The 23,341-nt window shown below is 41.0% G+C and overlaps 1 protein-coding gene across 3 annotated transcripts in view; it reads left to right on the forward strand.

Moving 5' to 3' along the window:
* LOC137340315 (leucine-rich repeat-containing protein 27-like) overlaps positions 1-6,850 on the forward strand; it is a 57,439-nt gene extending 50,589 nt beyond the window's left edge. For all 3 annotated transcript variants that reach the window (XM_068002741.1, XM_068002739.1, XM_068002740.1), the window contains 2 exons: positions 2,950-3,076; positions 6,514-6,850. In XM_068002741.1, the coding sequence (XP_067858842.1) occupies positions 2,950-3,076; positions 6,514-6,660 (274 nt within the window). In that variant the 3' untranslated portion in view covers positions 6,661-6,850. The remainder of the gene's footprint in view (positions 1-2,949; positions 3,077-6,513) is intronic.
* Positions 6,851-23,341: the final 16,491 nt, after the last annotated feature.

Raw genomic sequence — 23,341 nt, forward strand, 5'->3', positions numbered from 1 at the left:
ATAAAGTCCTTAAATATACGGGGGGAAAGGAAGACTATTAGGAGAAGTTCAGAATTAAACAGAGGAATTCCAAAAAACTGATGAGTAGTGTAAAAAGGGAGCATGAGCAAAATATAGCAGAAAGTACAATAACAAAATGTTCTTTAATTAAATCACGAGCAAGAGAAGAGGAAGAAAGGACGGTGGACCATTTACCACTGGTAGTGGGAACTGGTGTCCAAAGACAAGAACGTAACTGTTTTTATTACTGAAAGAGGGGGTTGACCAAATTGAGGGAAAAGTATAAGAGAGAGTGTATTGTAAGGGAAGGAAAATTAGACAGAATAAGGAAGCTTAAGGTAAAGAGAACTCTCGGTTCTGACCAGTTCCATCCAAAAATGCTGGTGCAGTTGGCTGAGGATCTTTCAAAGCTCACTGGAATTAGGTAACGACCCAGTGGATTGGAAAGTAAAAAATGTGATCTCCATCTTTAAAAATGAGTCAAGGGGTGAATCGTCAAATTACAGGCATGTGAGTCTTCTCTTGATTTGGGGATGAAGATAGGATAAAGAATTAGCTGGATGGACAGGGGTTGATCAGAGCCAGCATGGATTCAGAAGTGGCAGATTGTATTTGATCGATTTACTATATTTTTTGAGCAGGTTATATATCTGGTGGATAGGGGTCAGTCAGTGGATATTATGTATCTGGATTTCAGAAAGGCATTTGAGACTGTCCTATTTAATAAGCTAATTCACCCATGGGATAGATGGGAAAGAATTAGTCTAAGTTGGTGTGTGACTAGAAGCTAGATAACAAACAGTAGTGGTGCATGAAGTAGTATCAGAGTAGAAACCAGTTTCCATCAGAGTTTCATGGGTTCAATGTTTCTATTATAAATGACTTGGAGGACACACTATTGTCCAAAGTATCTAACTTTGCAAATTGGGTGCAGAAGCCAATGATGCTAACCAGTGTATGATAATCCAAAGGGATCTAGTCAGGCTGTGTCAATGGGCAAAGAAGTGGCAGATGAAGCAGCAGCCAGAAGGCCCTAATGTCGCCAGCCTGTAGCTGTGCTCACATTTTGTCCCAGTTTTTTTTAAGTACACAGCCAGCCAGGGATAGTGTCTACACCTGGAGCCTGTCCTGTCCATGTTAATGACCTGGAACAGTGCTTCTGGACAGGAGCAGAGCCAGGGAAGAGTGGGCCCTTTCGATTTTTAAGTTCAAGTTAATGCCAGCTGTTGTGGCATCTCCAGTTGTCACCTGCTGGAAAATCAGGCTCTTTATTTCAGAATCATTCCCTTCATAAGTTCCATTGCTCATAAAAGGTAATAGTATTTTCAGTATTTTTGAAGGGCTTTATTTGATATGACAAATTCCCATTGCATACATTCTTTGTTTCTATAGTTATTGTTTACCATTTTTCAAGAAATTTTAGAAACTTTAAGGCTTTTTTAGTTGCATAGCATTTTTTAACCGTTAATATGTGTAACGAAATGAAATGTTAATATAAGAATGCTCCACAAGATCCAATGTACACTTGTAATATAAATTTAAGAAATAAAATAAAAATGAATACAGATATAGTGGCCCCGATACTTAGGGGGAGGCGGGGAGGGTGCTGGAGTACTCAGTAGCAAGGCCGGGGACGCGGAGGTCCTGACGAATTTAATGGCAGGATCTCATTATCATTTTTTTCTTCCGTTTCTCGCCCAGGAGCCGGCCAAATTGTCAGGCTGACCAGCTGCTGGGCAGGAAAACCAATGGCAGGAGGCTGCAGCCGGGGACACTTGGAAGAGATCCCAGCAATCATGATAACGGGGCAGGCTGCAGGTCAGGGCTGGAGGTGGGGAGGCCAAATAGAATCACGGGGCAGGCTGCAGGCCGGGGCTGGAGGTGGGGAGGTCGAATCGGATCACTGGGCAGGCTGCAGGTCAGGGCTGGAGGTGGGGAGGTCGAATCGGATCACTGGGCAGGCTGCAGGTCAGGGCTGGAGGTGGGGAGGTCGAATCGGATCACGGGGCAGGCTGCAGGTCAGGGCTGGAGGTGGGGCGGTTGAATCGGATCATGGGGCAGGCTGCAGGCCGGGGCTGGAGGTGGGGATGTCGCCAATTGCGGCAGGGGCTAGAGAGAGGCCACAATTGGCAGATGGGAGGCCGACGGCTTCTTTGAGGGGCCCGGGGGGGAGCACTCCTGAGGCAGAAACCCTATCGAGCAGACAAATGACATGCTGAAACAATTGCTCTGATGTTTGGACTGTACTAAGTGTGCGCTGTAACATATCTCAAAGAGAATTGGCAGAATGTTAGTGATAGACTCACACTGCACAAAGATAGCCATGGAAAGAGGGATATGCCAAATTGTGGATGAGCATCAGGAACAAGAAGTGGAGGAGGATGATGATGAGTTCCTAGAACTCCTGCAGAAATCAGCATGTGTTCTCTTAATTGAGGAGATCTTCCATTGAGATCTACCTTTATATTAAATTGGATGTTATTTTCTTTTTTTCCTTAAAACCATTATTCATTACTGCAGTTTCTTTGTTTTCTTTTGAAATTTTTTTTTCCAATGACCATAATGTTTAGGGTGATGTGTTATATTGTGTATTTATTTCATTAGGAAAGGTAAAGTGTAAGTTTAATATGTTGTGCCATCATCTGTCCTCTATGTAATAGTGTGCCATGTTCTTAAGGAACTTGGATTTTAAGGAACTGAAAATATTGAAAGCAGATTGATGGAAAATGTTATGTTTTTTTTGTCAGATACCCCAATTATATCTCCACTTTATCACTTTATCTTCTACATTAGTTACTAATGATTGAACTTTTACTTCTGAAAGTGTGTGAGTTTATTTCTGCTGTATGCATAGTTTCAAGAAGCTAGTGAACATTTTCTTTTTACATTCTAATCTTTACTGAAGCTATTCTTTGAAATTTCCATTTATTTATACTGATTTTTCTGTAGAGCCTCTAAAGATCGAGAACTGCAGCAGCGGATCCAGCAACATATTAAATTGATGCGAGAGAGAAGAAAAAGACCAAAGGGAACACCTCAAGAGGAATTGGAGGCTGCAAAGAGAGAGTTAGAAATTGTATGTGCATCAAGTGTTCCAATATTCTTGCTTGCAAGAGTTTAATTTAGTATTGCTTAAACGATTGTTTACAAGAGATAAATGCATTTAAAGGTTTTTGTTGATTGAGTTTGAAGAACAGGAAATGAGAAAATTTAGTATTATGAAAGCTATATTTTTTTCCAATATGTTTATGATCTATATGTTGTGGATTTTTATTTTTAAAGAGAGAGACCAACACTCATTGTACTGGCACCATTAAATTTCAAAAGAACAAAAGAGATGATTAGGCAAATATCAGGAAGCTGTAATCAGGTGATGTTGAGCTTTTGGTTGAGGGAGGTAAGGAGTCCTGCAAAAGAATGTTAGAGTAGGAGATCTGGTTTTCATGCACTGAGATGTGTGGAGAAGGAAGGGCGTGTAGGACAATGTATTTGGAATTGAGTAGGAATGGGAGAGGAAAACTCAGGGAACTACTGACCAAAATAACTCATGACATTAGGGAGATAAATGCAACATATACTAAAATGTCTATTTCATTATTTCCAGTATCACGTTCTGGTATTTGTATGTGCATAAAATGTAGTTAAAGAAGGAAAGAACTTGTATTTACATAGTGCCTTTCACAATGTGCCAAAGCTCGTCACAGCTGACTTTTGAAATGTAGTCACTGTTGTAATGTAGTTAAACGCAGCAGCGAATTTGCACAAAGCAAGGTCCCATAAACAGTGATGAGATAAACGAAAGACGGCACCTCAACCAGTGCAGCACTCCCTCTGTAATGCACTGAAGTGTCCACTTAGATTGTGTGTTCAAGTCTGGAGAAGGGCTTGAACTCACAACCTACTGACCTGAGCCCAGAGGGCTACTCAAATTTAGGATTTGTTATGTTCAGGAGTGTTATTTACAGTGGGAGAACCACACAGCAGCAGTTCATGGACTCCATCAAGATAAAAGGATTAAATGCATTCTTTTGGTAGACTTTTTCCAGGAGAGGAGGTGCTTCTAAAACTTCCTGTCTATTAATGTGTCATCATCTTTCAACAAAGAAGGAAACCAGGTCAAACTCTGACTGTCATAAAGCTAGGCCGACGACATGTTATTCCTGCCAACAACTGCATTATTCAAGTGATCACAAACAAATAAAAACTGCCCATAAAGGATGACCATCCACCTTCACATCTTTCTATATAATTACATGGAGTCTACAGCACAGAAACAGGCCATTCGGCCCAACTGGTCTGTGCCAGCCTTTATTCTCCACACAAGCCTCCTCCTACCCCTCTATCTAACCCCATTAGCATATCCTTCCTTTCCTTTTTCCCTCGCTTATCTAAGTTTCCCTTAAATGCATCTATGTCATTCACTTCAACTACTCCTTGTGGTAGCGAGTTCCACATTCTTACCACTCTTTGAGTAAAGAAGTTTCTCCTGAATTCCCTATTGGATTTATTGGTGACTATCTTATATTTATGGCCCCTAACTTTGGTCTCCCCCATAAGTGGAAACTTGTATTAAAGATTGTGTGTGTGTGCACACACTTCCTATATATTTTAACCTTACTACTAGTGTCGTGATTTTTGAGTAATGCTTTGTAGGTCAATCTTTATAATGCGAACACCCTACATCAAAATGTCACCATTATACTTCATTGATCCGCTCAAAGCAGCAATCAGAACTGAAGAGATAGGGAACATAGAAACTAAAGACCTATTGTTATAAAACAGCATATTCTCTGAATCACTGTGAGCAACACCATGGAAGATCTAGTGATGCATTAAAAGTCTTGCAAATGGGTATACTTCCTGTAAGGCTAACACTTTCTTCGTTTACACTTTATTGTCATGCTGTTTCGGTCACATTATTCCTATTATGTCTGTCTGTCACACTCAAACCTATCTATTTACCCTAATTATACTTACTTCTGATGGAGACGGAGCTGGGAAGTCTCAAAGGTAAGTGACACTATCTCCACAGCACCTGCTGAGGGCTGAAGAAATTAGGCCTCTCGTCCAAACAGACAGTCCTGGATTCCACTGTTCCTTATTGTCAGCTCCACACCCACCGCTACCCCAAGCCAGTCCACTACTCCCTGGTATCCCCTCCTACCACCTCTTCTATTATCGGGCTTCTTGCATGATCAGAGCTTGTGAAAAGATTCTTTCTCAGTGCTGAGCTTTTAGTTGTTTAAACAGCATTATTTGCTGTTTAAATAAAACCCACCATCTGCCACCTGCAGCCACCCACAATCTTGCAGCCCTGGATGGATTCCTTCCCTTACTGGTGCCCCACACCAGCCACCATCAAATGAAACTTTTATTTTTAAAAAAGGCAGCAAAATGAACAAAAGTGGGGGAGAAAAATGATCAGTCTTCAGGACTCATGAAAACAAAAAGGAAAGCAAACTTTGAGTATTGGGCAAGCCCTGTGATCCAGTTAAAGTATTACTGAGTACCTCCCAACAAAAGCGCAATTTCCATCGACATGCATTCAGCAAAGTTGCTCAGCTGCTGTTCCATCACATCTCCTGAGGGATCATAGCATCTCCACCACTACAACAGCCCAGCTACATCCTAGGTATCTTCCATAACCAATGCACAAGGTACCTACTATTAATATAAAAGTGGAATATCTGCATGAATTTCCTGCCCGTTTCACTTCAGTTGTCACTCTCTGTATACCGCAAATTTCTGTGGCATACTTTCACTTGATCGGCACACATTTCATTTTCCTACAAGAGCAACAAATCACAATTCTGTAAGCATTGGCAGTGGGTAAAAAATCTACCAACAAAAAAGGCAGACATTGAAGCAATAAAGTCACTTAAAATATCGTTTAAAATTTTTTGGGCTGACTTTTTTTACTTTAGCCAGTCCACTACACACCAGTGGAAAAAATGCTGATAATTAGGCTTTTACCACAATAAAGACTTACAAAATTATATATTTTACAATAGCGTGGTTAAACTTATCTATAAAATTGCCTTTTGTGTCTTTGAATTCCTATATCAGTTTTTACTTGAAGGCCTCAGCCTTGGAAATGTGTACGGTTTCAATTGATATTCTTCCCAAAGTTCTGTCAGTCGAAGCATGTCTTTCCTCAGGCCTTCGCAGGAATAGAGTTTATTTTTCTAAATGACTTCCAAACAATCTGGAGCGTAAACTTTTGAAGCTTTGTTGGGGTAAGTTTTGACAGGAAAACTATTTTCAAGTGCTTGTTTTTACTTCAGAAAGGGACTGGTTGAGAGGGAAACAGACAGAGGGCAGAGAGAAGGAGACACAGGCACATACATTGTGCATATTAGGGCGAGACAGATACACAGGTAGAAGTTTCAATCAGTGAAGTTCAGGTACAGTTGGTTAACATTCTTGTATTACATTTCTGTGTGCACGGTTTTTACACAGCTTTTAATTAATTTAAAGAAGAAAATGATTTTTTTCTCTGATCTTTCTTTGTAGGCTACAAAACTACAGTCTGCACTTGCTAGAAGAAAAATCGTGGACAATCCATTAGAAAGTAATATTACTGAATTTACTGGAGCACCTTTATCCAGCACTTCACCCGTTATCAATTCCCAAAATGGTATTTCTAGCATGAAATTCTAATGGACTATTACACTATTGAAGATTATCTAGTTTATAATGGAAGTGAAATAATTTGGAATGTCAAGTTATTTAATATTCAGCCAAATTGAATCAATAGCTAATTAATATATCCCGTTTATGCTCATTTACAATTATTTCTGTCTGTAACAAGAAATGAGTAATCGGTTATTAAATCTTTTCCTTGTCCATATGCACAATTTTTAAAGTTCTATTTTTGCTTTTATTTAAATTATTGGAATGAAACAGTAGCGCTTTTTTCAAATAGTTAATCAGTGTCAGAATAGAATGCATTCATTTCTTTCTTGCCCATCAGAATTTGGAGCAGGAACATGTTAATGACTTCTTGCCATTGATAGTTTAGAAAAGTTGATGTTCTTGTCGTCATGGCCATAGTTGCATCGTATGATACAGCACAGAAGAAGGCCATTCAGCCCATCGTGCCTGTGATGACTCTTTGAAAGAACTATCCAATTGGTCCCAATCCTCTCTTCTTTCTCCATAGCCCTTCAAGTATTCATCCGATTCCCCTTTGAAAGTTATTATTGAAACTGCGTCCACCACCCTTTCAGGCTGTGCATTCCGGATCATAACAACTCTCTGTTTAAAAAAAGTGTTTCCTCATGTTGCCTCTGGTTCTTTTGCTAATTACCTTAAATCTGTGTCCTCTGGGATTGAAAGCAGTTTCTCCTTATTTACTCTATCAAAACCATTAATAATTTTGAACACCTCTATCAAATCTCCTCTTAACCTTCTTTGCTCTAAGGAGAACAACCCCAGCTTCTCCAGTCTCTCCACATAACTGAAGTCTTTCATCCCTGGTACTATTCTAGTAAATCTCTTCTGCACCCTCTCTAAGGCCTTGACATCCTTCCTAAAGTGTGGTGCCCAGAATTGAACACAATACTCCAGCTGGGGCCTAACCAGTGTTTTATAAAGGTTTAGCATAACTTCCTTGCTTTTGTACTCTTTGGCCCTGATATTAGAGTCGAGGTGGGATGGCAGCGTGGAGGGGGGGGGGGTGGTAAATGGGCGCGCGGGTAACCCGACCAATATAAAATGTCCATTTCCCATGCGATCGCAATTCAATTGGTGCCACTTGACGTGGCTTCCGGGTTTGTCGTCGGAAAGCTGCACAGCAGGCGAACTGCGCACCCGCAACACAGGCTGTCAACTGGAGGAGCTCTATTTAAAGGGCCATTGCTGCAATGGCTTTTCCTGGAGCAAACACCCACACACCACAATGGAGCAGCTGCTCCAAGATTCAACGATGCCAGGTGCTTACTGGATGGGGTGAGGAGGAGGAGGGATCTGTTTTACCCGGTGGATAAGAGGAAGTGGCCTGCCTCTGCCACCAAGAAGGCCTGGCTCGAGGTAACAGAGGAGGTCACCAGCAGCAGCAACATTTCACGCAAATGGATCCAGTGCAGGAAATACTTCAATGACCTAACTAGGTCAGCCAAAGTGAGTACACTTATAGATTCTCCTGCATTCTGTCTTCCACATCACCGCCCCCACCCCCCAACTCATTCTGCACTGCCAACACTACTATAGCACATCACTCCTCGCACCCACTTAAGGCTCATCCTCAACTTACCTGCACTTCCTCACCTCCCCATTAGTCACCCCACCACTACCACTCAACCCAATCCACATCCAATGTCATGGCTCTGTCTCATACTCATCCTCTGATGCATCTCTTTCACAGTCAGCCTCACCCCTTCTAGGAGAAAAGAGCGCAAAGTGCACGGATGAGGGCGAAGACCGTAGGGGGGGCCGCAACAAATCGTCGTCCTTATAGACGCGAATCAGGAGGTGCTGGAACTCAGCTGAACCCTCGAGCGCCCGTTCATTGGGGACGTCGAGACTGGCACCCCACAAACCCCTGCCGGCCTCTGAGGGTGCACCGTCACATCTTAGCGAGCCATCCACCAGTGCAGATATTCACACCGCGGTGGGTCCTCGTCCTCAGTTAGTTGGCTTGGCACCTGGTGAGTTACCACACATGTAAGCACGAGCAGACACTGGTGGCAGGGGCATCTGCGGAGATGCGCTCCCACGTCTCACCCGTTGACCTCCTCTCAACCAGTACACAATGCTACCTCCTCTCCACATGGCCGAGTCTGCCCCTGCACAGGTGCAGGTGGAGCAGTCTTTGAGGGGCCCTCACAGGCTCCAGAACCCAGAGGTCGTAGGCCCAAAGCATCTAAGCAGTCAGGGCATGAACATCAGCAACCTGCCACTACCTCTGCTGCAGCCACAGGGGATGCACCATGTAGAAGTAGTCGGAAGAGAAAGGCAAAGGTTTTGTGAGCACGAAGGATATGCACAAGGGTGTTTGACAGGCTGTCATGTTTTTCATTTATATTCAGTTTTTGTTAAAGTGACATTAAATTTTATGATTGACACCACTGCTGCCACGTCTTGTCCATTCTTGACTGGCTTTTGTGATAGGGCCCTTTCATGAGGCTCACCGGCGACACTTGATACTACTCATTGGGTCACTTTACAGTGGGTGTATGTGTGGTTGCAGGACTGTTTTGTGCAGGGAGGGGTGGCCTGGTGTGGGTGCTGCTCTTTCCAGGTGGTGTGACAACTGGACTGTTCACACTTTCTGATGTTAGGAGAACCGCTCACATATCAGTGACTCCCAGGCCTTGAGCAGCCAGGTGAGCTTCTGCTCTGCCCATGGGTTCCTCCTCCTCCTCCATGTGGGTGGCAGATGTGGATGGGGACTTCTCAAGCGGCACCTCTGTCTGTTGTTGCCCTCTGTGCTCTTGTGCAGGGGCTTGTGGCGCAGCACTGTGTTGTGGAGCTGCAAGTGGCAGAAGTGCACACCGTGCCTGGCGAGGCAGGTGATGTTGCTCGTCCTCGGATGTAGTGGTGAATGCAGCCATGGTGCCCCCCCCCATCCTGATGGTGTGAGTTTGAGGGGGGTACGAAAAGATATTAAATGTGTGTGAACAGAAGAATTGTGAGTGGAAAGTAAGAATTTTCAGTGAAAACACAAAAGATCTTGCAGCCAAAAGTTTGTGAAAGAACTGAGTGCCCTGCAGCAAGAACTCACCTTTTCTCCCCATCTGTCAAACAAGCATTTGAATGTCCCGCTGGCTGAAACACGTCTGGCAGAACATGGAGTGTTTCCCACAGCACGGGAAACACGCTGGGTATGTTTCAAAATCAGACCCCGCCTTAATGTGGACAAAATTAAGTACTTTAAGTATCTAAATAAGTGTCTTAACTATCATCCCACCAGCTTTAATTGCTGGTGGGACTTCCGCATTCGGGAGGCCTGAAGCGTCAATGAGGAACCCGGAAGTCTGCGAATTGGAGTCGGGTTCCGAACCCGCTTGGGATTTCTGCAATTTTCGGAGGCTCCCCCGCCACCCCCGGTCCCCAACCCACTCGCTACTTCACTGGAAAATTTAGCCCATATGCCTCTATTAATAAAGCCCAGGATCCCATATGCTTTTTTTAACAGCCTTCTCAACTTGTCCTGCCACCTTCAAGGATTTGTGTACATACACCCCCAGGTCTCTCTGTTCCTGTACCCCCTTTAAAATTGTACCATTTAGTTTAGATTGCCTCTCCTCATTCTTCTTATCAAAATGTATCACTTCAGACTTCTCTGCATTAAAATTCATCTGTCATGTGTCTGCCCATTTCACCAGTCTGTCTATGTCCTCCTGAAGTCTGTTGCTATCCTCCACATTGTTTTCTACATTCCTGAGTTTCGTGTCATCTGCAAACTTTGAAGTTATATCCTCTATACCCAAGTCCAAGTCATTAATATAAATCAAAAAGAGCAGTGGTCCTAATACCAACCCATGGGGAACACCACTGTACACTTCCCTCCAGTCTGAAAAACAACCATTCACCACTACTCTCTGCTTTCTGTCCCTTAGCCAATTTTGTATCCGTGCTGCCATTGTCCCTTTAATCCCATGGGCTTTAATTTTGCTAACAAGTCTATTATGTGGTACTTTATCAAATGCCTTTTGAAAGTCCATGTACACAACATCAACCGCACTACCCTCATCAACCCTCTCCATTACTTCATCAAAGAACTCAATCACGTTAGTCCCTCTCCCCTTTTTTGAACAGGGGTGTAACATTTGCAATCCTCCAGTCCTCTGGCACTGCTCCCATATATAAGGAGGATTGGAAGATTGTACCCAGAGCCTCCGCAATTTCTACCCTTACTTCCCTCAATAAAGTAGGATGCATCCCATCTGGAACAGGTGACTTTTCTACTTTGAATACCGTCAACCTTTTAAGTACCTCCTTTATTTTTATCCTGTCTAATATTGCTACTACCTCCTCCTTTACTGCTACATTGGCAGCATTCTCTTCTCTAGTGAAGACCGATGCAAAATATTCATTTAGTACCTCAGCCATACTCTCTGCCTCCACAAGAAGATCTCCTTTTTTGTCCCTAATCAGTTCCACCCTTCCTTTGACTACTCTTTTACTACTTATATGTTTATAAAAGACTTTTGGGTTCCCTTTTATGTTAGCCACTAATCTATTCTCATACTCTCTCTTTGCCCCTTATTCCCTTTTTTAGATCTCTTCTGTACTTTCTGTATTTAGCTTGGTTCTTTACTGTATTATGAACCTAACATTTGTCATAAGCCTCCTTTTTCTGTTTCATTTTAAGCTCTATAACTTTAATCATCCAGGGAGCTCTAGTTTTGGATGTCCTTCCTTTCCCCCTCATGGGAATGTGTCTGCTCTGTACCTGAACCATCTCCTTCTTGAAGGCCTCCCATTGTTAAATTGGTGGGCAAAACAGTAATCTTTGATTCCAATCCATCTGGGCAAGATCCCTTTTTAATTCAGTGAAATTTGCCTTCCTCCAGTTAAGTATTTTTATGCTTGATTGTTCCTTGTCCTTTTCCATAAATATTCTAAACCTAATGATATTATAGTCCTCTGGTATTCTGGCCAAAGTGGGAATTCTTCCTGTAAGAACTTGAATGGACTATTAGACTTGTGCGTACAGCCACCAATAACAGTGCAGACAAAGATCACTTCCTGATTTTCTCCCACTCTCCTCGCCTCCCTCCATCATGGGTGCTACAGTTTATCTCGTACTGGTACTGCCTTGGCTAAGATCAGCTAACTCAACACAAAGCAGGAATACAACATGGGATTTTTCTAATATGGTGCAGTATGCCGTCATATGTTACATTAACCTATCAGAAGAGTTAGCCATTGGGTATTTTTTTGAATTCCAGAATGCTCTTTTGTAGTTGACCATCAAGTAATGGGCCAGATTTTGTTATAGCAGGGCATCTAATGGCATCTGCCGTTAGTTAGACTTGCCCCTGCGCACTTCAGCTCAAAACATTTTTGCCCACTAAGTTGCTGAAAGTGCGAGCTGATAACGGCGCAGCGAGGGAAACAGGGCATCTGGGACCTGAGTGAACAGGGCAAGTAACATTAACCAATCAAATTGAAGGATTGAGAAATAAACAGCAGAAGGACTGAGAAGGAAGTGTAAATTAGAGTGGGTGAATGAAATGTCAAATCAGGTACAGAAAGAGAAATAAAGAGAGGGAAAGAAAGATTGGAGTGAGGTAGAAAAAAGGGACAGATAGGAAAAGTTTTTTTAAAAATTTAAATGTTTTACATTCAACATTTTTAAAATCTCTAACAACAAAACCTGAAGGAATGAGACTCCACACTTGTAATAGTTAATTTTCAGTGCTAGAGAGGTTGAATGGCAGTAATTAACAACTATCACGTCATTAAAAGGGTACTTATACTTGAAATGACAAGGGTTAATTTTCTGTGGCAAGTTTAGTTCGCATCAACACACAAATACAGCAACTTCACGCCATTCAATGCATTTCAATGGTGAGGCAGACAGAGAGATGCCGTTTTCACAAAGCTAACGGCGGAGCGGCGCAACCCGGATAGCAATTTTTGGATATTGGCATTTAACCGCGCATCTGCTCCTCACCTGAAGTTGCTGTGCCATTTACCCATAAATAACGGTGAGCGCCATTAGCCTCACCGTTATTTTGTCAGCAAAATCTGGCCCATTATGTTTTGTGAGTTATCATTTTGATCTTTATATATGTGATTAATCAGTCCTGATGGGCAGTGAAATTAGCAGCTTTGCAGCTACAGTAATGTTTTGTGGCAGTTAGCCAATACTCCATAAGTTTCCCCCATTGTCTTTAGGTGTATGTCTAATGTGTGAAAACCCATCACAATGCTTAAAAGTCTCCACACCAATATACTGAGAAATCTCCACAGGTAGAGTATCTGTTTGTCCAATATGGAGTGCATATTCTGCTCCTGTGGGGACACACCTCATTACCTTGGTCCAGAGAACATAGGTGCAGGTTGGCAAGTGCCGAGATTTAGAGACCTCCAATTTTGCAAGGGGTGCTGCCGGTGTTTAATCACTGATAAAGCTACTTGTCCTGCCAGGACCATCCTACCCATTAGGACATTAACTTGGAAGGTTGTCTTGAGCCAAGTACAAAGAATCTCAGTCCTCAATGACAGGACTACCCTTTCAAGTACTGTTAATGAGCCAGACTGGCTGGTCAGTTATCAATACTGGTACGGTAGCGTAGTGGTTATGTTACTGGGCTAGTAATCCAGAGGCCTGGACTAAAATCCAGAGTCACGAGTTCAAATCCCGCCACAGCGGCTGGCGAATTTAAATTCAATTAATTAAATAAAAATCTGGAATTAAAATACTAGTATCAGTAATGATAGCCATGAAACTACCGGATTGTCGTAAAAACCCATCTGGTTCACTAATGTCCTTTAGGGAAGGAAACCTGCCGTCCTTACCTGGTCTGGCCTATATGTGACTCCAGACCCACAGCAATGTGGTTGATTCTTAATTGCCCTCTGAAATGGCCCAGCAAGCCACTCAGTTGTAAAAATCTCGCTAGGGATGGGCAATAAATGCCAGCGACGCCCACATCCCGTGAACGAATAAAAAAAAACTAACATGAAGTTCTGCAGACCTGTCTGGCTCATGTATTGGCCAATGGATTATTATTTAGATTGTTAGCTTACCTGATCGCTGCCAAAAAATATATTTTTTAAAAATTAGATTGTGAGAAAAAAGAAATGAAATCCTTAAATTTTCTCACAAAGGCAGTAGCAAAACAAATCTGAAACACAAGGGCAATTTGTAAGGACCCATAAGAGACTAATATTTTCTCTAGTGACTTCTTTATCACTTAATTTGCTCTTGTTAATGAAGTTGAATTATGTGCTAATTAGGTGATATGGTGCTATTCATCACAGAAATAATGTGTCTAAAAAAAGTAACGTGAAATTAATATGTTTGTTTACAGGCAGTTTATGCCATACTCAATATGCTCAAAATTTTGGTTCTTAAATTTAGAACAAATATCTCAATCAATCAGGGCTAACTACCTTCTGTCAAGTCTAAACATTCAGCAAATCAAAACCATTTTGAAACACTGCAACACAATATATCGGCAGTATTTATTTCAGACAAATTCTCATTTTTTGCCCTATGGAGCATGACACTTTGCAGGTGTGATGTGCCGAAATGTGATGCCTCTGAGGACAAGTTTTTAGATGTAACGCCTTTGAAAAGCGACAGATGCACATCAGGCATGTGAATTTTTAATTGTATAGATTATTGTTATTGTCTTCCAACTGGAATGTTCCATTTTGAGTCATGAGATGTCTTCTAATCTATCGGAGAGTAATTGAGATTTAAGTATTTGGAGCAATATTTTAGTGACCTTTGGGCAAAATATTTGTTTACATGGTTATGTTTCCCCTCATTAATCATTTTATAAAACAAAGCCTAGAATGTTGGAGGGAAGATTTTATCATTGATGCGGTATGGTTAGGAGAGGTGTATTGCATGTTATTAACCTAGAATTGTCGTCTTGTGCCACAACTCCCACTTTGAAAATCTCACAATTTCAAATAAAATTCTGAAATATTAAGTACATGAATATTAATATATAAAATACATGTTTTTATAGTATTCCCTTTCATTTATTATACTGCACTTACTACTGGTAAGATCAGCCACCAGGAAATTATTTTGAATTGTCATATGACCTTTACCCACATCCTATAAAAAGCCTACTGATGATCATTAATATCAATTCCTTTTTCACCAGGTTGGCACTATTTACATTTGGAACTGTTCTGCTGTGGAAGAAATCTCTTTTTAATAATCACTGCTTAATTGTATGCCTTTAATATCCAGCTGGAAACCCTATACATTACAAACATATCCAAATCTCAGATAAAGGGAGTCTGTTGCATACCTTGCCTGAACAGAATTTCTCCGTCCCTTGAGGGGAATTTTTTTTGCCAAATGTGCAGCTTGATTAGACTGCAAGCTCCTGGTACCTTGATAAACTATTCATGGTTCAGTCCCACTTTCAGTCCACTCACCATTGGAGGGCTTTTATGGCTTACTGGCTGTAGCCTAAGATTCCAGTGAACGAAATAATTCGTCTGGAATTTCCTCCGTGGGCGCAAACCGGAAGTTAGACCGAGAAATGCGGTCATTCTGCTGATGTCAAGTTATGTTCAGATTTCTTGCGAATCTTATTAGAATACGCCTGAACTTAAAATGGGTGTAAATCAGCATAAACAATCGGGGTCCAAGAAAAGCGCCAAACTCATATATTTCTTCTTCAAGTAAGAAAATTAAAGTTTCGACTTATTCAACCATCATTCATGCACATTAGGTACAGTATGTTTAAGAACCTGCAACCAGGAAAGCTTTTCAATTTTTAATGTGACTCTCATGCCATAAAAATCCATTCAAAGAAACAGAAAATATAATGCAGGTCTCAGTGAGGATAATGTTTTTTAAATGCTCAAAAAATTGCAAAAAAAACACTAGAAGAATGACTTTGTTTCCTGCTGCCCCTGAAAATGTGGTCGTAATTTGAAGAGGGCCTCTGAGCAAGCGCAATTGCAAGAAACTCGTCTATAAGACTCTAACCTGGGAGTGGGGCCATTATTATGGGCGGAGAGATCAACAGACTATCGTAAATGATTGATGAGATTTGGGCGTATTGCACTTACGCACATAACTCATGTTCAAAATTCTGCAATCTTTTAGGCTGCATATTCAATTTACGCCAGGATTGCACAAATGCGCGGGAAATTCCAGGCCAATATGTGTTGCCGATATTATGTTGAGGGCACATTGCAGGCAAGCATCAACATGAATTAAATGTACTGCACGTATTTTCCATGTCACCAGATAGGACATCTCCACAAAAAGGCTGGAAAAGAATTAACACTGATGATAATGAAACCAGTGCAAACAACAGCCTGCGATACAGTGTCACAGCTAGACAGTAATGGTCCCCTTCAGTTTCATGTACTGTGTAATGCTTGTAATATAACCATATAGAACTTATTCAAGCCAATTAATTTGTCACTTGTCTGGCTCTTGGCATTGAGGATGACTTCAGACATTCAAAGCTGGATCAAGATCTGTGCTTTAACAGTAACGTTCAGGTTATCATTAAAGGCACGTTCACTGCAGGAGTGCAGTTCTCCATATTGGAGTCAGCTCAACACATTTGCACTCTAGGTTTCTGCATAATGCAGTAGACTTCAGCCTGCCTAAAAAGACTATCTTATGAAGCCAAGTGTAAAAGGGTGAGAGAGCTGCTTAAGAGTACTTTGCGTACTTTAGATCTATATTGACCCTCTTTATAATAGGCTGAGAATAGAGATTCAGTATTAAAACTTCTTTACAAACCCAAAGTGTTGCACAGGTATATCCATTTTTAGCTGGTTAAAAGCATTTTGTGAGATTGCCAAGGCTGGTGTTGCACCATCATTGCAAAACATTCACCCCAATCTCTAGTTGTTGTCTGTGAAAGATTCTCCTTATGAACCATACCTGAATGGATAGAAGGGGGGTTGGATTGGGGGGTGCGGTTAGTATAAATGTTTTTTCCAGTCAGGTCACCCAAATCTTGGATGGTAAGTATCTTGGAGTCAGTGTTTATCAGACAGATGGGTGCATACCTTCCACTCAGTGAGGGGTCCTTTCCTCCCTTGAGAACTACATAATTAGGGAAGGCATTGAAGTTGTTGTAAGAGAAAAAAAATCTTTCTGAACTGGGAGTCTTCTGTACAATGAGTCACTCTCATCCCGACATTAACCAAATGTAAGAGTCAAATCCAGTTTCATTTTAATCTAAAATGGAAACATTTTGCATAAATGGAATCTAGTGTTGTTTCAAATATATTCTTCTCTGAGATGTAACATTTCTCATCCAGCTCTCTGAATATATCATATTAATTTGTCCTGTATCTAAAGTGGAGATTTAAAAGGCCTATTTTATGAATGCATGTTCCTGGCTCTTAACTTTGCCCAATGGGAGCATATATCAGGAAATCATGGGCATACTCCTCACCACGTGTAAAGCAACCCTACACTTCCCAACTTGCGATCGTAGCAGGCACGACTTCTCATTAGAAGTGCACAAATATAGAATCGTCTTTTTATGCTGCAGTTGTATTGCAAACACCATTTGAGAGCAAAACCCGCTTTGAAAGTCATGCTGAGCAGCAGTACAGAGCTGCACTACTCGACTTGCACCACACTGAAATCTTGGAAAAGCAGAGTATGTACTGAGCTCTATTCATGACAGCCAAATGCCACTGACATAGAAACATAGAAAATAGGAGCAAGAGTAGGCCATTCGGCCCTTTGGGCCTGCTCCGCCATTCAAAATGATCATGGCTGATCGTCTAACTCAGTACCCTGTTCCCGCTTTTTTCCCCATATCCCTTGATCCCTTTAGCATTAAGAAATATACCTATCTCCTTCTTGAATACATCTAATGACTTGGCCTCCACTGCCTTCTGTTGTAGAGAATTCCACTGGTTCACCACCCTCTGAGTGAAGAAATTTCTCCTCATCTCGGTTCTAAATGGCATACTCCATATCCTGAGACTGTGACCCCTGTTTCTGGACTCCCCAGCCATTGGGAACATCCTCCTTGCATCTAGTCTGTCTAGTCCTGTTAGAATTTTATATGTTTCTTTACATATTAGTAAAGAATGGTATGTACAGTCAGTTCTTTATCAACATTCAAAACATAAAGGGCAGCCCAATAAACTCCCTGAACGTTTGCTTCTCATCAATTGGAGGTACACTGCAACCAGTTTGAAAGCAAAGCCATGAGAATATCTCCTGGAGGTTGTTTCAGACCGGTAGCTGAAATCCAAACTCATGTTAGGTTGGCTGAGGTTATACTGCACAATGTGTGTTGTTGCAAAGCCAAAATCACTTAGTAGTGATGTAAAATGTATAGTGTTACTAAAAGATCGTTTAATGAGGTAAGAGATTGTGATCTGTTAATTTTACACGTTTGTTGCACCAGAAATCTGTTCTTTGCTGGTGATCAAAGAATCTGATTGCTGATTAATAATGAGAACAAATTATTAATTGTTATTTTCTAATATCTACCTATTAATATATTTAAAAATTTATATCTGCATGCACTGTATACATTTTGTTCCATTATAAATGTCAATGGCTATATTTATAATGGAAATGGCTTGTGTAATTTAGTCATTCTGTAATTACAACCTCCCCCAGTGAAGGTGTTGCAGTGCCACCAATGGGAGAATGGTGTAATTACAACATGACAAGTTGGCGTCGGCACTTTCCATTATACATGTGCAGATCTGAATTTATAATGGTAATATAAAAATACGTGCAGAATGTAGACTTTACTATGAGGACTGAATTATGCTGTATGCCTTAGTCCAGTTATCCTCTCCCCTCTAGTCCCCTTCACTTGAAAATTACACTCAGTCTTCTGTCCCTGTGTTCAACACCACAGGAGACTGACTAGCAATATATTAAAAATCTTACGTCTTGCATGCACTTTCTAAAAACGTTTTCCATTATAAATTCAACGATGTCCACATTTATAATGGGAACTGGCTCATTTGATCTTGCCACACTGTAATTACAACTTCCTGCCTGTGGTGGTGCTGAAACACCTCAGTTTGTGTCTCCCAGTTCCTCAGCCTATGCTGCAGAGAAATTCCCATGTTCCAGCCAACTCTACTGCTCTGCTTCCCAAATTGCCATACATTTGTCCATTTAAATATTAATAACAATACCAAATCAGATTATTGTTTAAGGATAAAATGTATGACTTTAATATGGGGACTAAATTACATCTGTGCACCCTGGTAAAATTATGTCCCATCCTCTAACCTAGCTTCATCTGAAGACTACACTTGCTCTTAACTCCACATGTACAATGCCACAGGAGATTACTAGTAGTTCAAATTTCTTCTGTCTGAAGTTTTTCAATAATCAGGGGTTCTGGTGAATCATTCTAATCTGTGATGCTTTAATTTCCTATTACAATAGTTTAATTGTTAGAGATTTTCCTTAATTAGATGTTAAAGAAAGAGCTTTCACTTACAGAAAGACTTTCAAGCTTTCCTGTGCTTTAGCTCATATCATTATCATCGGTAAGTTTTACAAATTCAGTCTCTTAAAATAAAAAATATGTAGAACGGTATCTATGAAAATGAATTATTTCTCATTGTAAAGAGTAATGAACTATCGGAATGACTCATTGTTATTACCACTGGGGTGTGGTCTGAGACAAATATTGCATCAAATTTAAAGTCGAGGATCCAGGGAGGAAGTGCAAAATAAGGAAAGATTTAACCTGGTGTAAACATGCACTGTGGATGGAAATGAAGATCCTTTAACATTTGGATAACTGCCCCTGTATATGTTTCAGACCCATCTCCCTTATTGTTTTATTGAAAATGTAGGAGCTGTCTGGAGGAGTGTGAAGAAACAGTAAAGTGCTTCTCAATAGGGGGCGAAGGTAAGTCAGCAGGGCTCATAACACATTTTGAACATACAATAATGCTAGTCCCTGGAGGAAATAACACAGTGCCACCTTCAGCTGACTGTTATAGGAACAAAAACAAAAAGCTGTTGCTGAATTTCTCTCTCCAGCGGTCTACAGTTGCAAGTTTTTTATGCATTACATTGCTGTAGTATGCATTCTACTATCACAAATCTTGCCGACGACATCACTCCTGCTTTTGCGATCTCTTTGTAAACTATAGCTGGTATTACATTATATTTCCTCCCGAAATTGAAAAAAAAATGATTGTGCTTAATTATTATCTTCCAGTGCTGCTTTTCTGGGGAGCCTCAAGGCCTATGATGATGACCTAAAGCCAGAAATACAGACGGGTTCACTTCACGTGCATTCTTCCTGACTTGCACCCAGGTGAGGGGGGGGGGGGGGAGAAAGATCGGCCCTGGTAACTTCAGAACACTATCTAAAAATAAACTGATCTTTGTTTCAACCTAATAGTCCCTCTATAAATCCCGCAGAAGAAGACTTTCAAAAATTACCATATGAACAAATGTAAATTGAAAACACTCTTTGAAATCAGTAGGACAAGGGGATTCAGATTCATACTAATGAAAGGCAAACCTAGGACTGATGTGAGCAAGTTCTTCTTTATACAAAGAGTGATGATCACATGGAATAAACTTCCATGTAGGATAGTAGAGACAAACTATCATTTAAGAAAAGTAATGGGCGACTGTCGGGTCTCTCTGGTTGAATAAGCCGAGATGGGCTAATTATCTTGTGATCTTATGAAGGCAATCGCAATTAAATTGGTTCCCTAAGATTTCATTTTTCATCAGCACATTTACCCTTCCCCAACATCCCTGTACCTCTCCTCTCTGAATCTGCCACCACTTACTAGGTCAGAAATTGCTTTAAATAGAATGCTGAGCTCAACAGCGCTCGCCGTTGTTAGTGGCCAAATGAAAGAGCAAGTTCCAGCCTCTGCACATGCACAGTCAAACGTGGAAATCCAGAACTTGCTCTTCCTGGTTCGCCAGCAAGCTGACAGGTTCGTGTTAAAGGAATATTGCCAGCTGCAGTCAACAGAATCAATGGACCAGCATCAACTTGCTCTTCTGCCCAGCTGCAAACGAACTAATATCACCACAAAACAGGTACGCTTAAATATACCAGGTCCAAACTAAGTTTTAACAGCTTAATGCCAGTAAATCTTAATGACTGCCAAACAACTAAAAATTAACTTTTTAAAATGTGGCGTCTCATTACTCTAATAGTTTTTGGTCATTAAAAATATATTTTTTTTAAATTAAAAAAATTTTTAAAAATTGTTTTTACTTTTTCCTTCTGTGTCTTTTATATTTCTTACCCTCTCTCTTTCGCTGTCTATAACTGTTTTTACAAACGATTTTATTGCTGTAGCTTTCACTTCCTGGTTTTTACATTGCAGTTTGTACTTCAAGGTTTTGACTCTTCACGGCTTTTCAAGGATCCAGTAATCTGATTGGTCGAGGGGAGAGATCGATCCTCTAGCTTCTCCCATGGGTCCTAGCTTCGTTGGAGTTAACACTGGGCTCTTCTCAGCTTCCTGTTGGAAGTAATTTCCGCAGTAAAGACCACGGTAAGTTAGTGGGTGAGTGTAAATCCATGGAATGGCGAGTGCCATTTGTTCACCGCTCGGAGCAATTTACGGGCCATTAGCTGCTATTAGCCTTCACATAACTTTGAGGAGGCTTTGAATTTCTGCTGGAAAAGGAACTATTGTAAAGTGCCTGCAACATGGTTACCATCTCCAACCTTCCAAGGTTGAGTGACAAGGTGACAAACCATGTTTGTTATCTAAAGCAACAGAACAAAGTTTCAATTATAATTGTGTGTATTGGAGTTGTATCACCATACGTGTTTGGCGCTGGTCTTAATTTCTGACATCTGTTTTTGGACAGCAGCCAGATGGTCCCAAAGCTGATGGCCATTACCACTGCTGCAGATCTCAAGTTGGCTTTTGTTTTACTACCTGATGCGACTTGTATATTAGAATTACTCTGATGAGCTGTATTAAATGATACGCTCCTGATTGATTTTCATTTTCTGCATTCCAGTGTTACATGCCTTTGTAAGTTACTATACAACATTTTTAGGTTGTCAATACTGGGAAACAACAAGAAATCAAACCATCATGAGAAACTATTTCTGCTTCTTTCTTCTATTCACAATATATTTAGTAACCTCTCCCCCCAGAATCACAATAGGAATCTTATATCAGGATCTGTTGCCAAACCATGGCATGGATACAGATTCAGTCCATAAATACTTTACTGTGGGCATATGTTGTGCGACAGTGCACCTCCACTACCAAACAATTGCAACAAAATAAATGACTGTTGCAAGTATATCTGTTGTATCAGCGTTATTTGTATATGCTTGATGCTTTTCTTATTGTTTATACATAAGGATATAAAAAATGGACTGAGAAAAGACCATTCAGTCCATAATGGAGGAGAAGGAACATGTAGTTTACTGTACCTATTGTATAATGCATATGGCTATAATAAAGTCCCTTACTACCAATCATTTGGGTGATTTTAAGAACTCCTAATGCAAATTTCAACAAATTTTAAGTGTCTTCTAACAGATTGGCAAGATTCATGGAGGGACCACCAGCTTGAAAGAAAGCTTTACCTAGCTCGGATTGCCCTGAGCAGACTGGGGTCTGAGGATGTGATTAAGTAGGTAAGGGCAGTATCCATCTTTAAGCCTGAAAGGCTGTGCTGCCAAATTAAATACTTTCCTCTCTGTGGAGCTAGCAACCAAGAAGCACCAAAGTCTTGGAATTTTACCTCTCATCAGTGGTAAGTTAGAGATATGGGTTTCCTCTCAGCAGAGAAAATTTCGCTAGGAATTGGCGGAAACCTCTCTGTATTCGATTGGTACATTTGTTAGATTAACACAGCCTTAGCCTACCCATATTATTTATACATGCTGGATGACTTTGCTTCTTGCTTAATGTGTGGAAAGGTTGTGGAGTGATAACCCCTTAGGGCTTTGTACTGGTATAAAGAAATTCCATTCCAGTCCAATGTTGGAAGTGTTTTATTACAACTGTTTAATTGTGTACTTTTCTATATTCTTATGTATTAAAGAATAAGCAACGTATAAAACATATATTCAGCTGTATAATTGGAGCTGAATTATAAACCCTTACAATTTAAAAGCTGTCATCAACTTTTTTCCCTTAATGCTCAACGTGCATTTCCGGCAGGGGGGGGGAGGGGCAGAGGCTGCTCCCACTTGAAACAGTCTGAGTCCTGTAGCACTCTTCTGAGGCTGTTGGCATTTTTTTCTGACGACAACACCGTATCTAATGCAGCAAGAAACCATGCCCATTATAACTGGGCATCCAGGGTTACCAGTGATCAGCAGAGGAAGCAATAACATTCAAAAGGCCACAAGGAAATTTCTGTTTACTGCTCTGAGGCCATTTCCAGTCCACTTTTCTTCATTATGTCTTTTTGGTTTTCTTTCTCATGGTACCTGCACATCCATTTCTGAATACAGAGATGACCAGATCTTGCTTTGGCAGAAGATTAGTACAGATGGAGGTTCCAACCCTCAGTGTATATTGTGACAACAGGCCCAAAGGCGTGAAGGCCCAACTCACAGTTACGCTGGATGATTCTTCACAATCACCCCAATCACAGGCCTGTGGTACTGCATCAATGAAGGCCACCAGTCAGCAAGGCCTGGTTGGCTGTACCTGCAAAAATGCCACCAATCATATTTGCAGGCATTGTTTCACCCACCTAGCAACAGCTGTA

This window comes from Heptranchias perlo, chromosome 21, assembly GCF_035084215.1.
Source record: "Heptranchias perlo isolate sHepPer1 chromosome 21, sHepPer1.hap1, whole genome shotgun sequence".
Classification (NCBI taxonomy): Eukaryota; Metazoa; Chordata; class Chondrichthyes; order Hexanchiformes; family Hexanchidae; genus Heptranchias; species Heptranchias perlo.